Raw genomic sequence first — 15,529 nt, forward strand, 5'->3', positions numbered from 1 at the left:
CCATAGTCAGCTGGGATAGGCTCCAGCTTGCCTGCGACTCTGTACAGCATAAGCAGCTACAGGTAATGGATGGATGGATGTTACACCACCACATAAAGAGTTTAGGGGCAAAAGCACACAACTCCATTTTTCTTGCTTTTGTAAATAATTTTTTTGTCTGATTTCCCTCATAGAACGGGCCGTTTCATATAGGGACAATCTGAATTGATGTGCAACAAGAAGACAGAGTTATCTATATCCCCCGCCCTATATACCAACTATATACTAAGTTTCAAGATATTATTTGTCACATTTTTCAAGTTGTGCTGCAGGAAACCAACCCTACCTCTTTACACTGACCTCAGCAGCCCATTGCATAAACCCACCGGACCTTTGGTCCAGGCGAGCTAAAAATTAAAATTTCTCACATTTCTTAGTATCAAAAGGCACATATACTGTACATTACTTAATCAACACATATACCAACTTTCAAGACCATACCACTCATAGTTTTCAAGTTCTGCTCCGGAAACAAAACCTACCCCTAAGACTAACCTGAGAGACTAAGTCTGAAATTGTTTCCATGGAAACATGAAAAATTTAAATTTCTCAAATTTCTTAGTATGAAAAGGCACATCTACATAATCTTGTTAACATGTATACCAAGTTTCAAATCCATATCATGAATAGTTTTGGATATATGCTCTGGAAACAAACACTGCTCTTAGAAACTCAGTCAAAATCTATTTTTTATGTAAAAATTTGAAAAATAGTTGTTGTTGTTTATCAAAAATAGCAAAGGGCACCAGTTCACATGTTGCTTGATATGTACAAAGTTTCATGAAGATATCTTCACTAGTTTTAAAGAGATGGCCTGGAAATGAAAACATGACCGGACAGACAGCTGGACGGACGGACTTAATAATAAGTACTTAATTGCCATCTAAAGAAATCAAGCTTTGTTAAAACAAAACTAAAAAGAGGTTTTTGAAATTGATTTTTCCCGCGGGTGGCACGGTGGTGTAGTGGTTAGCGCTGTCGCCTCACAGTAAGAAGGTCCGGGTTCGAGCCCCGTGGCCGGCGAGGGCCTTTCTGTGTGGAGTTTGCATGTTCTCCCCGTGTCTGCGTGGGTTTCCTCCGGGTGCTCCGGTTTCCCCCACAGTCCAAAGACATGCAGGTTAGGTTAACTGGTGACTCTAAATTGACCGTAGGTGTGAATGTGAGTGTGAATGGTTGTCTGTGTCTATGTGTCAGCCCTGTGATGACCTGGCGACTTGTCCAGGGTGTACCCCGCCTTTTGCCCGTAGTCAGCTGGGATAGGCTCCAGCTTGCCTGCGACCCTGTAGAAGGATAAAGCGGCTAGAGATAATGAGATGAGATTTTTCCCGCTCTGCTATGACATTCATTTTTCACTTGCAAGCGAGCTGAATTAGCTGGATTAGGTTTCTTTTTATGCCCAATAGTGCTACAGTCACCTGTTCATCGATATCATTGATGTTTTCCTTGTTTTAATGCACTATTTGGTGTAATAAGTGCCAAATTAGCAAGCGAGCCAAGAAAGGTCAACAAATCATGGGCGCTGTCATGATAGATGACATCACCAGCTTCTGAGTGCTGATTTGCTGGAATGCAGTCGTCGCCATCTGTGAGATATGGGAGATGTCAGATATCAGTTTCTGAAACAAAACCATGAATATAACAGGATCTTACATTCAAGATGTCTGGTTTTGCAGAGAAACAAACCTGCTGATATGGCACCACTATCAATCGGCTGATAGTATTGGTTCAATTTTTTCCAGATTGTCACTTGTCAGCTTTTGCATTTGAACTTTTCATATACCTCTTTAATTTTATAACATACAGATGTAGACAAATTTGTTGGTACCCTGCCACAAAAAAAGAACCCACAATTTTCTCTGAAATAACTTGAAACTTACAAAATGAATTGGCATCCCTCATTGTTTATTCCACATTTAATAAAAATCAGACTTTGCTTTTGATTTGTGATTCAACAGAATATTTTTTAAAAATGAAAATAGCATGGACAAAAATGATGGGACACTTAATCTAATATTTTGTTGCACAACCTGTAGAAGCAATCACTGCAAACAAGGGATCTCTGTAGCGCTCAGTGAGACTTCTGCATCCGTCAACAGGTAGTTTGGCCCAACTGCTCCTGCTGTCTCAGGTTTGAAGGGTGCCATCTGCAGACTGCATGTTTCAGCTCTTTTCAGAGATGTTCGAAAGGATTCAGATCAGGGCTCACAGAAGACCACTTCAGAATAATCCAGGGTTTGTTCTTCACCATTCTTGGGTGCTTTTAGCTGTGTGTTTTGGGTCTTTATCCTGTTGGAGGACCCATGACCTGTGACTGAGACAGCACTTTCTGGCACTGGGTAGTATGTTTCACTCCAGAATGCCTTGATAGTCTTGAGATTTCATTGTGCCCTGCACAGATTCAAGGCACCCCATGCCAGATGCAGCAAAGCAGCCTCAAATCATAACCAAGCCTCTTCCATGGTTCACAGTAGGTATGGTGTTCTTTCCTTTGAAAGCTTCATTTTCTTCTTCTGTGGGCATAGAGCTGATGTGACTTGCCAGTATGCTTGAGTTTTGTCTCATCTGTCCAAAGGACATGCTCCCAGAAGCATTGTGGTTGTCAAGATGCATTTTAGTAAATTCCAGTCTGGCTTTTTTTTTCCAAGTTATTCTTCCAACAACTGAGTCCTCCTGGGTCTTCTTCCATTGAGCCTGCTGTCGCTCAGAAAGTGACAGATGGTACAAACAGACATTGATGTACCTTGACCTTGGAGTTCAACTTTTAACTCTTTGGAAGTTGTCCTTGGCTCTTTGTCTACCATTGGCACTGTCCTTCTGTTCAATCTGTGGTCGATTTTCCTCTTGCAGTCACATCCAGGAAGGTTGGCTACAGTCCCATGGAGCTTAAACTTCTTAATAATATTTGCAACTGTAGTCACAGGAATGTCAAGCTGCTTGGAGCTGGTCTTATAGTCTTTGCCTTTAACATGCTTGGCTATAATGTTCTTTCTGATCTCCTCAAACAACTCTCTCCTTTGCATTCTCTGGTCCATGTTCAATATGGTGCACACGATGATACCAAACGGCAGAGTGACGACTTTTCTCCATTTAAATAGACTGAATGACTGATTACAAGATTGAAGACATGTGTGACACTAATTAAATCAAAGTTAGTTTGAAATATCACTATAATCCAATTAAAATATATTTTTTTACCAGCTGGGAGGTTCGTATTGTGAAATACCGTGACCGAGGTCTTGAAAATACTGACCGAGGCCTCTGGGCCGAGGTCAATATTTTCAAGGCCGAGGACACGGTATTTCACGATACGGACCAACCTTAAGCTGGTAAATAATATATATTTTTTTCTTTACCAAATTCTAACAGAAAATGAGAGCGCCCGAAAGGGAAACCATATTTAGAACATATTTAGAATTTATTTAGCTGCTTACAAGCTCGTTTTCGGCTTTCTCCTGAAATGTTTTCTTTTATTTTGTCTTCATCAGGGTAGTAAAACTCGCTTTCACTGCGAACACTGTCGTTATCGCTATCCATGCTGTAAAATTAATGCTATTATACTGAGAAATGCGAAAATAAATGTTGACAAAAAAATTGCTACTATGTTTGTTGTTGTTGTGAACGAGCGAGTCGCCAAAGGTCGTAACCGGGGTCCGGATTGTAGGATTCCGGTCCGCTCGCCAGCCAATCAGGGCTCACGATTTGATGGAAACCGGACCACGAAAAAAATAATTTATAATATTTCCTAGGGGTACCAATAAATTTGTCCAGGCTTTTTAAGAATATCTTTGTAGAATAAGCAATTTATCTCTTTCTACACTTTTTTTTTTTGCTTTACTCTATGACATACCCAAGGCATACAAGTATACATGAGAAAATTGCTTTTAAATTCATCACTTTTCAGGAGGCGTAAAGCACTGTTTCAACGAGCTGTAAGGGTACCAACAAATTTGTCCACGTCTGTAACTATAATGTATCTGATGTCTTTAATGTTCACAATAATGTAATTTATCTTTGTCATTTGTTTATTTTGTACTGTAATATTTATCATTTAATCCTTGATTTGCACACTCAGAGCTGTACTGAAAACAAATTCCACCAACGTGGTTGCCTGGCAATGAAGAATCTCTTGAGATCTTTATCTAAAAGCAGTTCAGATTAACACATTATGTTCTTGCTTGGCAGTACAGTTTTGATACTTGCTAAAATACATAATTTGCCTAATTTTACACAGATTGCCATTAAAAAGTGCTACACTGTATACTATAATGCAAGGAGATGTTAGTGTTTTTTAGGCTCTGACTGACAAACTATACTTGTTAGAAGTACAGCTGGTGTTTTCATATAGTGAGTGTTCTCTGTGACGTGTTTGTTGAGTTTCGGTATTTGTCCTGCACTTTGGACGAAAAACTGAACTATTAAGCCAAGCTGTATGCTTATGTAAAGGAAATTGAAAACGTGAACTCAGGCTACATCCACGCGACAACGGCAACGAGATTTTATTAAAAAAAATATCGCGTCCACATGGGCAACGGATCAGTAAAATATCAGGTACATATGGCAATGCAACGCTTGCTGAAAACGATGCAATACACATGCCACACCTCTACGTGCGCTGTAAGACGGTCCCATCGGAAACACCAGAACAATAGAAGTAGGACGCATGCGCATAAACCCCTTCTTCTAAGCACTCACAGGAACAAACACACAACAACAAGAAGATGGCTGCGACTACGCGAGGAAATCGTGCCTTCTGTGTGTACAAATTAGTTTTATTAGTGTGCGTAGTTTTATATAACTTAATTTTCTTATTGTGTGTGAACATTTTGAAAAGCATTTTTATATAATTTATATAACTTTTTATATTGTGTGTGAACATTTTGAAAAGCAGTCTTATCCAATAAAAAAAAGAAATTCAAGAAATGGTTCAGTTACTTGTTTATTTAAAAGAAAAGCTGTATACAAAAGTGAATGCAATGCAGTGGTTCATACAAAACAGCGAGAGTGCTGCTTGTTCTAGTCACGTGGTTGTGACGTCATCGTAAACAAATCCGTTCTACTCATCCAGACGACTTCGCAACGGCGCCGTTGCCAGATTTTTCCACTCTGGAACCCGTTCTCGTTTTGGGGCACCCAAAACGCCGGTGCCGTGTGGACGCCAGGCCGAAACGATAAACAATTTTATCAGATTCACCTGAATCCGTTGCCGTGTGCACAGCCTCTCAGTGCTGAAAAAATCTAGTTAAAAAAGTGAGATTTTAATGCTAATCACCAACAATGTCCAATTTGAAAGGTATATTTGAAGTTATAATGACCAGAGGTATACTTTTAACATGCGAACTAGCATTTAATGCACTCCAGTTAGTCACTCCTATTAGTTAGAGACAACAATAATCAATTTCACAGAACCGCACTGAAGTGCATTCCACAGCAAACCCTAGGTCTCCAGGACAAGGATTGTGCAATCAGGATGGGGTGTGCTCTGAAACACACCATCAAATACCGCTTTTTACAACATAAAACAATGATACATGAGGGAATATTGGGGAGTAACATTATATTTCAGTTCTGTTTAAGAGCATTCCAAGAAGACAGAAGGACAACCTTCTGAGCGAAAGAAAGAAAGAAAGAAAGAAAGAAAGAAAGAAAGAAAGAAAGAAAGAAAGAAAGAAAGAAAGAAAGAAAGAAAGAAAGAAAGCATATAAGATAGTGAGGGGAAAATAAACTGGCTCTGTTCCTGTAATCTGACTTGTGTGTTGTTTCTTTGTACATCTATGGATGAGCTATTCCTAGGTTGGATAAAAGCCAAACCAAGATCACGTTAAATCTACCTCTGTCATATCAACATGTAAGTGTAAATACATCAAGAGCCAAGGCATCATAGCAAAGGTATATTTTTAGACTGAACAAACAAGCATGCAGGAGGAGGTTAAGCAACGAACAAGGAATGAGATAAAGAGAAAGAGGATCTGACCAAAGATGTCAGGGTGGGGAAGTGCTACGGCACATATGAAGCTAGTTAGAAGATGTACTCTGGCCAAACATACTCTTTGGCTTTCACAAAAACAGCTCTCTCTCTTCCTTCGCTCTTCCCTCCCAGCCATTTGTAAAAGTTCACTTGGAGATTTCCAGGCTAACCCCCACCCACATAACCACATTTCCTTACCGCTGCTGAATGCCTGCACTTTTCTCTTTCTACCTTTCCAAGTCAAACAGAATGGTGTATGTTGGCCACTGGCAGACAGGAGCTCTATCGCAAGACTCTAAATGGACATTCCTTGGCAGGCAGATAACGGAGTAAGCACATAATTCATAATGATGAATTATATAGCACAGCTCCCAATGGTTCAGAAGGACTTGTTACATCTCTGTCAGCATAAGTCTACAGGTAAAATGAATGCAAGAATGGCTGTGTGCATGAATAGAGTTGACCGCAAATAACCTCAAGCTCATTCCTGTCCAATAAAATGTGGCTGATATGAAACTCAATACTCTACATATAATCAAAATATCAGTTATATGCATTAAAAGGTCCTTCTAAAATTAAACGAAGATCACTCTGAGTACGATCTCAGAGTAAATCAGATGACAAAAAAAAAAAACTAATCAACTGTACTAGGGTACACACTCATAAAATAAAATCCCTTTGGCCCTGCCCCATTTAGTGCATTTGCAGTCCTTGAAGTTCGTATGTATGCTGTTATGTCCACAAGGCCATAGAGGATCCCATTTTTCATTATAGACTTCAAAAATCCCCAAACCCTCTGCAATCATTTGTGAGGGCCAATCACAAGGGATTCGTTTGTTGAAAGCAGAAAGCAGCAACGTAGATAGATAGATACAGCCAATTAAAACCAATGGTATCTAAGGGCCCGTTTACACGAGGACGCTGTCGGGTAAAAACGACTAAATATTTTATCCGAAGTGCCTTTCGTCTACACGGGGATGGTGTTTCCGAGGCTGAAAAACGGAAAAAATTGAAAACGCCTTCCAGAGTGGATAAGTTAAAAACAGCCCCCGTTGCATATCCGTCTAAACTACCCAATACGCGAAACTCTGCTCGGATCTGCTCACGTCGGGTACGCGTTTACGTCATACATATGTCATATACTGTACATGCCAGCCCGGGGAGTAAGAAAGTAAGTAAAAAAGTAAGAGCATGTCTGATTACATCGATCCAACGGACCTTCAAGCTGCTCTGGCAGCTTTAATAAACGTCCAGGAGTCCTTCGAACATCTATACCGAATCTGCACATATACCGTTAATGAACAGAGGCGGGTATAGCATGCTCTTACTTTTTTACTTACTTTCTTACTTACCATAGCCAGAGTAGTCAAAGTTTTCGTGGCGCAGATGTGCAGATCAGACAAGACGGAAGACGTTGCGCATGCGTGAAGACATAGCGGAGGTCTTTCACAGCACCACCTGGCCGCCTGGCATGCACATCCAATTGAATTCCACACATTTATGCGTCACCGTATAGATGCAGATTTCCTCCTTGAAAACGGTCGTGTAGACGCGGAAAAAAGTGAGAACGAAAACAGACTTTTGCGTTTTTGTTTCAGACCGTCCCCGTGTAAAGTGGGCCTAAATAAAGTATCTTTCATCATTAAAGTCATTAAGCTGCATTAAAGTAATAACTTTTGTGAAACAAATCATGTTAAACTGTCTTCATGTTAAAACTGTTAATGTTATAGTCATGCTGTCTGTTGTTGCCCAAATGAGGATGGGTTCCCTTTTGAGTCTGGTTCCTCTCGAGGTTTCTTCCTCATGTCGTCTGAGGGAGTTTTTCCTTGCCACCGTCGCCACAGGCTTGCTCATTGGGAATAGATTAGGGATAAAATTAGCTCATGTTTTAAGTTGTTCAAATTCTGTAAAGCTGCTTTGCGACAATGTTTATTGTTAAAAGCGCTATACAAATAAACTTGACTTGACTTGACATGTTAAAAAAATGTTATATTTACAGCCTACACATTTATTTGGAGCCACTGCATGCAAATTTTAGATCTTCAAGAACTACAAATATATAAACGCCAATCGGGGCCACACATTTCTGAAACAACTGTAAATTTCATATGGAAGAAGACACATGAGCATACCTTGTTGGCCATAGACGGAACTTTCAACAAGATCATGACCTCAAACTTCCATCCAAATCAACACAGAAACTGCTATCAGTATCCCAAGTCGATCTTTTGCACAAACCTATACTAAGGAAATGAAGGCGTTCAAAATGTTCTACATGGTAAATCGATCAAAATATGTTGAAGCTTTTTAGACACTGCTGACAGACTCTCAGTGCTGTTACTCTCTCGAGGACAGCCTTCATAAAATATTAATTCTGAAACCAGTGTTTTGGGAGGAAAAAAAAAACCCCACTGCATATGGTTTTAGACAGGAAACTGCATTAAAATGAATCTACCCGTATACTATTTGTCCACGTTCTGAGCTAAGTAAGATTTTTTATTATTATTGAATGTAAGTCATGCATTGTGACTTTCAAAAAAGCAGAGCTACACGAGTCCTTCATGAGTGAGTCACCTACAGTAACTCACTCGTGAAGGACAGGCTATATAAAAGCTGGCACAGCTCCTATACTTTCTCCCTCGCTTTCCTCTCACCTACAGTATATATTCCATCTACTGCATATCTCCACTAATCTGTTCAATAAGCTGCCATTTTCAGAGGTAAAATCAGCATATAGGTCACTTTTTGGGTGTACAATTACTCACTGTAACCCCTCTGTTCCTATGCACAATTTCTCAGCTCCCCTTAACTCCATCCATCAGTGGAAAGAGACCACAACTGGACCACCACTGTTCAGACTCAAGTGGTAGACCTTTCTCAGCATAGCAGTGACCACAGTGTCACCTCTGTTTCACTACAATGTAGAACTCAGTCTGCCAAACACAAATATCCAGTCAATAGCAGTATAGTGGTCAGAAACTGACACTGATGAAGTCCAAGGACAATTAACACAGATATTGGGAAAAAAAATGAAGCAAACAGTGGAATAATAAGGTCGACTAACAAGATGGTCATGCCTAATATACGGTAATGTGCAGTAGATATACATGGTGTTTAAAAAAAAAAAGCAACACTGTTGTGCCCAGGCGTATAGTACTCGAGTCCAGGACTCGGACTAGAATCCGACTCGTGCCCTAATTTTAAGGACTCGTGACTTGACTTGGACTTCAGCACTGATGACTCGGACTTGGACTTGTGCATTAACTGCATTCGGACTCGTGAATTGGCGACGAGGGCTCGGATTTTTTATTTATTTTTTGTAACATGCCATAATAATTTGGCATAAGATCTACATTAATTTTGTACTAATTTCGTGTAAGAGCATCACACCTGCACGCCTTGGTCCATGCATCCGATAGACTCTCGGGCATGCTCCGGACAGCGCGCACGCCAAGCAGACTCTCATGTGCTGTAAACGACTCGCACCTGCACAGGATTAAGGCGCAATCAGCGCGCCTACGGTATATAAAAGCTGTGAAAAGTACTTTGCACTTACTTTGCAAAGTATTGAGCTGTGTTGCTGACACATTACCGAGCCTTATTACCTTGTTTGGTTTCCTGTTTCTGCCAAGTCTACGATAGCCTGTTTGTTAGGGTGCATCCGTTGCCCCCTAAAAATGAAAAGTTCCTCCGATCATGATGCATTTTTGTTTTTATGTTCCTTTTGGTAAGAAAACACACTGGGTGAAATATTTTGACAAAATTCAAAAGTTTAATGGCGGCACCAGGAGCTCAAAGTTATGGAAAAAGCTGCTATTTTATAACTTTTATGACAACATTTCGATCACTTTTCATGAAACATTATGGAACCTTATAGAGTATACCAAATATCTTAGATCCACATTTTTAGTACATATTCTAAATATATTATCAAGCACAGTTTGAGTTTTAGCTGTTCATTGAATCATCGTTCAGCTACTTTTAAACAATACAAAACAGTATTATGAATCAAATTAATGCTTCTCAATCCCTTGCAAAGGTTCTTAACATGATCTCTGGGTCACAAGCAATCAATAAATGGAGTCCAACATTGTGATTCAAACCTTACGCGAAAACATAAAATAAGCGTTTTTTGGCAAAAAATGAACCTCATGGTGCCACCATTAGACTTTTGAATATGGTCAAAAAATTTTACAGGATGTCTTTATTGGTGAAAAGGAACACCCAAACAAAAATGCATCAGATTTTATGAAAGTGAAGGCAACTGATGCACCCTACTGTTTGTGCCTCGCTCGACCTATTGCCTGTTTCACTGTTTTACGATTTTTCCTGCCGTTCTGGATTGTTTACCTGTCTTCACTTGTATTAATAAACACATCTTCTGCACTTACATCCGTCTCCCAACCATCTCTGACAGAATACTTCACACTCCCTGACAAAGAGAACGCACATTCACCTGTTCATACGTCATGTTCAGGAACAAACTAATGTTAACGGCGCTAAAACAGCCACCGTCAAATGGTGCGGTTGGAGTCTTGTTCTCGGACTCAACTTGGGTCAATAGTGGACTCGACTCGGACTCGATTGGGATCAATAGTGGACTTGACTCGGACTCGACTTGAATTTTTTTTAAAGACTTGGACTTGACTCGGACTTGAACACTGGGGACTCGAGATTGGACTCAGACTCAAGGTTTAGTGACTCGACTACACCACTGCTGTGCCTAATACACTCGTACCAGTATGCCCACACCACCAGTACAAGTGCTGTGCTGAGAATGGTCCACTGCCTAAATAATTTCAGTAGGAGTCCTATGGTTGTCCCTTAGATGGGGACAGACAACTGTGTACACACGTTAGATGTACCTGATAAAATGGCCAGTGGGTGTAGGTACGATATAGGCATATATAGAAACCTCGTACATCTGTATTTCCACTCACAAATATCCAGAGGATGCAACAAAGATGATGCACCACCCACTGCCTTCAGATATATTCCTCACATGCTGAGGTTTGTTTCTTGCCATATGTTTAACGAAACAACAATGAGCTAAATAGTACTTCCGTTCCACTGGTATCTTCGAGGGACTCATTAAATAACTAATAGCAGTGCAATAGGATTCCAACAAATAAAAATGCACTGAAAAGAACTGAAGCACTTTTTATTAAGGCGCCAATATCAAGGCAGTTTCAGAGGAGGATTCTGAATTGTATATACGCCCCTGTGTGCAGGCAGTTTGATTTATAGCAGTTCTACAAAAGGCAGGAATTCACAACAATCCAGCACCTGCTTTTGCATGCATTTACACAATACTATCACTGCAAAATAATATAAGAACAAAAGTATTGAACGCTGCAGTCAGCAGATCTACGTCGAGCTAACAATAAAACGAGGGCCAGGACACCATATATCATAGCGTATCTGTAGTTTATATAAACATATGCAAGAGCTTACATGTCTGCCTGCCAACTAGAATCTGTAGTAGTAACTACACAGACAGGAAAAAAGCAGTCTGTGCTTTCATTTCTTATGCCACCAGTTAAACAGTGGGTGGTAAATGAGCAGAAAGACACCCAAATATAATACAAGCTGCTCTGATTTAACCGCACAAAGTACGTCCCTGCTTTTAAAAATGTGTAATAAGCGCAAAAACAAAAATATACATTTAATCTATGAAACTAAATAATAATGACAAACATATTTGTACACCTTCTTACCTGGTGTTCTCTTATCTCCAGAAGACAGCTCTTGCGCAGATGTTTTGGCTTGTTCCTTTTGAACATTTGAGAATCCAGTCAGTCCTTCACTTTTTCTTGACTTTGTGATCCTTTTTTGACTTGGTGTACCACTAATGAGTGTAGGCTGTTTTAAGAACGATTGAGTTCTGCTATGTAACTGCTGAGCTGATGTTGAGTTCCCATCAGTCTCTTGACCTGTATTCTCATGGCCCACTGAATTGATTTCAAGTGTTTCGGAGGGCTGGTTTTGGTTTTTGTTGCCAAGACCCCATGGTGGCTGATGTTCTGACCATCTTACTTCTCCTCCTTGCCCCACGTTTGATGGACTTAAACGTGTAAAAGGAAAAGTTTTGTCTTTCTGCTGAATTTGTGAGAAAACTGGGGAGGGGGAAGGGGAGTTAAATGAGCAGCTTCCTGAATTTTCATTGTCTTTTGTTAGTTTATTAAGCCAAAGACATGCATCATTTCCATGCTGTCTTTCTGTCATTATGCTATGCTTATCCCGCCTTCCTTTGCCTTTCTCTTTCTGCTTCTGCCTTTGCCCACTTTCTGTATTGAAACAGTCACAGGAGGAGTGTGGGGTCATCCTAGGATACGCCCCAAATGTATTCTGTCCCCAAACTGTAGAGTCTTGCCTTGGAAACTTGGTCCTCTTCTTGTGGAACTTAGATGGGCTAATAATAGGGTTTTTAGAGTAGTGGTGCAAATATGATGGTGGAAAAGGGAGTGGATATAACGCTGTACTGGATGGGTATCCTCGACAGAGTCCAAAACCAAGCGAGGTGGTTGTGAATGGTACTTTGTAGGATGGGTGGATAAATCCACCACCTGGGTATGGGTATCCAAGTTTGTGCATCACAGGAAAATGTGTAACAATTTGTTCGCTTGGCTCAGAGGAGCAACCATGTTTCTTTCTCATATTTGCCATTCTAACATAATGAAGGGGTTCACAGGACAGGGCAGAATGTGGAGAATAGTACCCGCTAAGGTTAATTTGGAACATGGCTGGGGGGTGAACTTTTTCTTGTAGGCACTGAAGATCATATGATTGACATTTTCCCTTTACAGTCTTTCTTCCAGTTGTGTTACCATCATCGCCAGGCTTTGTTCGGGTGATGCGTTGCACGATACGGATCTTGCTCAGTCTGACAACCAAGTCGTCAATATCAGCAAGGACGTCTGGGTCTTGGCATTTGGTCCTGAGTTGCATATACTTCTTCTTGCATTTATATTTATGTCTTCTAAGCTTTTCTCGACTAAGGCAGTGATGGCCCTTCCTATGGCATTTAAACTTATGTGCCTCTGGGTCTGTGTATGTCAATGAGGGACTGGAATCTTGTGGCCTACCAGAGCCTAATGGCAAATGAGCAGAAAAAAGGTGCTCTGAAGGCAAGGGGGAAAGAGTCTTCGGTCTGCCCTGAAAGGAATTGCTCCCAGGAACACCAGACACGGTGAATACAGAACCTGTGGCTGGTGCTGAGCAAAATCCCACGCCTTCATCCAGCCTGTTATTCCTCTCACCCTTGTCTGATGTGGCGTTATCATTAATTCCTTCCCCACTGTTACACATCAATGTTACTTCAGAGTGAGTCTGGGAATTTTCACTAAGTTGCTTAAAGGAAGTTGCTTTGATTTTGGGGGTATTGAAATTTAGCTGTGAACTCCTCCCAGATGATGAAGACGAGGCAATATTTTTAAGTGTGCTTGAGGAGCCTGATAAAGGAATACTCTGGGTATCTAATGATGGCTGCGCAAAAGTAGACTTGGGGGTTAACTGCGGGTTGTCTGGGAACATCTGTGGAGATTTCTGGGAGGAAGTATCGGAGGTTGCCTGACATTTTGGTTTGCGACCTCTCCTTTTTCCCATGTAGATAGTTCCTCTTTTGCTGACATTAATTTGAGAACCAAGTTTGCCTCCAAAAGATGATACAAGGGAAGATAAGGAGTGTGTTGCAGTAGAATCTGCACTGCACGCATCTCTTTCTGTGTCTTCATGAGAACTATCTCTACTGTCGCACTTCTTCTGTCCCAACAGAATCTGTGTGAGTACTTGATCTTTCCTTTTCACTTTCATCTTATTGATCTTTCCAATGATTGTCTTCATTATTACTCTCTTGCTTTTCTTGCACTTTTGAATGTTCCTTGCTTTGTCTTTGGAAGTAATATGAAGGTCTCCAGAGTCCTGTTTCTTAGAGATTAATTCTGGCTGAGTTTCCTTTGCTTGGATAGAAAAAGACTGTTTGGGGCGCCCACGTTTTCTTGCCATAGGCCTTGTCTGCTTCATATCAAGTTCTGGCTCTAGGTGTTCTGGGTTTTGATCATTTGGAGGTTTAACAGCAGACACTTGAGAATTGTTTGCCTGAACTTGTATTCCTGATTTGTTTGTTTTTGGTCTACCCCGTTTCCTAGATGGTGGATTATTTAGAGATGAAATTTCTGGACTGCAATTTTTTAAGTTTTGAGAGGGTTTTGATTTGGAAGGTTGTCCAGCTGGATTTTGTTCACATTGAGGCGAAGGCAATGATTCCGAAGAACTATGGAATGGAGTTTCATTTTGTGCACTACTGTGTAGTACTTTGCAGGCAACAGGACTATCATTAGTCTCGTTGGCCATGTTTGCAATCTTATTGCTGCGAAGACTTCTGACTTGTCGCTTCTTTGACAGTTTTTTGTCTTGCTTGCTGTTTGAAGATAATTCATCCATCAGGGGCTTTACTGGGGCAGGAGACAGTGGAGATTTTAATGTAGAACCTACAGAGTTGTTAGTCTCATTCAAACTGGGTACTTCAATTTGCTCTTGATTTGTACAAAGCTTGACTTGCTTTCCGTGCTCATCGTTAGCCAATCCATTTGTGCTGCCATAATTTTTGTGCTCAGGAACAGGATTTCTAAAGGATTTCATGGTTATTTCTGAAGTCCAATTTAGGTCTTTATTTTCATTCTGTCCTTTGCTTCCTCTGCTATTCTCTGACATGTCTGATGTGGTGTCAGTGCACTTACTGGAAGATGGGGAATCAGTTACTTGGAAAGAGGTGGGGTGTTCTGGCAGGTCATTTGTACAAAGACTTGGCTCTTGTGTGGAGCCATTCTGGTGCTTACTCTTTTCATTAATTACTATTCTGACATCAGCATGGCTGGGATCATCGACACAACCCTCACACTTCTTTGCTTTCAAATGCAAACTTGAAGGCATTTCTGAATTATTTTCATTGCATTTTGGGACATTTTTTTGAGAACAGGATGTCAGCTTTGATGGCACAGTATGTAAACTGGTTTCACTTGGATTTCCATAACTGGAGTTTGGACTGGTTTGACCTTGCTGTGTCTTGTCCTCATTAAGAACATTGATGCACTCTTGTGAGCTGGAGTCCTGTTGAGAAGTGGAATTTGAATCAGGAGGATTTTTGGAGGCGTATGTCTGCTTTATGTGAGTATTAAGCATTATCTTGTGAGAAATTGACAGTTTGTTGGACGACTGTGGGGTTTCCTGTAGTGTTATATCTGACTTTAAATCTGTCTTCTTAGTTTGTTTTGGGAGAACCTGTCAAAATAGATGATGCAGGATAAGTAGAAGATCACTATAAACGGCCACTTGTGTACACCTGAAATCGGTTTGCTTTCTTTTCTTGCTTTCTTCATATATCCCTCAAATGACTACATTTCAATATAAGATATAGAAAAAGAACAAAATATACATGACCACAGTCTGTGACACAGGACAAGAGAGAAGGAGAAACAAACGAGCAATTAAAAGAATATGACAGAGAGACGAAGTTGGAGAGTATTA

At 40.5% G+C, this 15,529-nt stretch overlaps 1 protein-coding gene across 8 annotated transcripts in view; it reads right to left on the minus strand.

The window, feature by feature from the left end:
- LOC132886718 (histone-lysine N-methyltransferase ASH1L-like) overlaps positions 1 to 15,529 on the minus strand; it is a 41,009-nt gene that overhangs the window by 20,904 nt on the left and 4,576 nt on the right. For all 8 annotated transcript variants that reach the window (XM_060921711.1, XM_060921712.1, XM_060921710.1 and 5 more), the window contains exon 3: positions 11,722 to 15,283. In XM_060921711.1, coding sequence (XP_060777694.1) covers positions 11,722 to 15,283 — 3,562 coding nt within the window. The remainder of the gene's footprint in view (positions 1 to 11,721; positions 15,284 to 15,529) is intronic.

This window comes from Neoarius graeffei, chromosome 5, assembly GCF_027579695.1.
Source record: "Neoarius graeffei isolate fNeoGra1 chromosome 5, fNeoGra1.pri, whole genome shotgun sequence".
Taxonomy (NCBI): domain Eukaryota; kingdom Metazoa; phylum Chordata; class Actinopteri; order Siluriformes; family Ariidae; genus Neoarius; species Neoarius graeffei.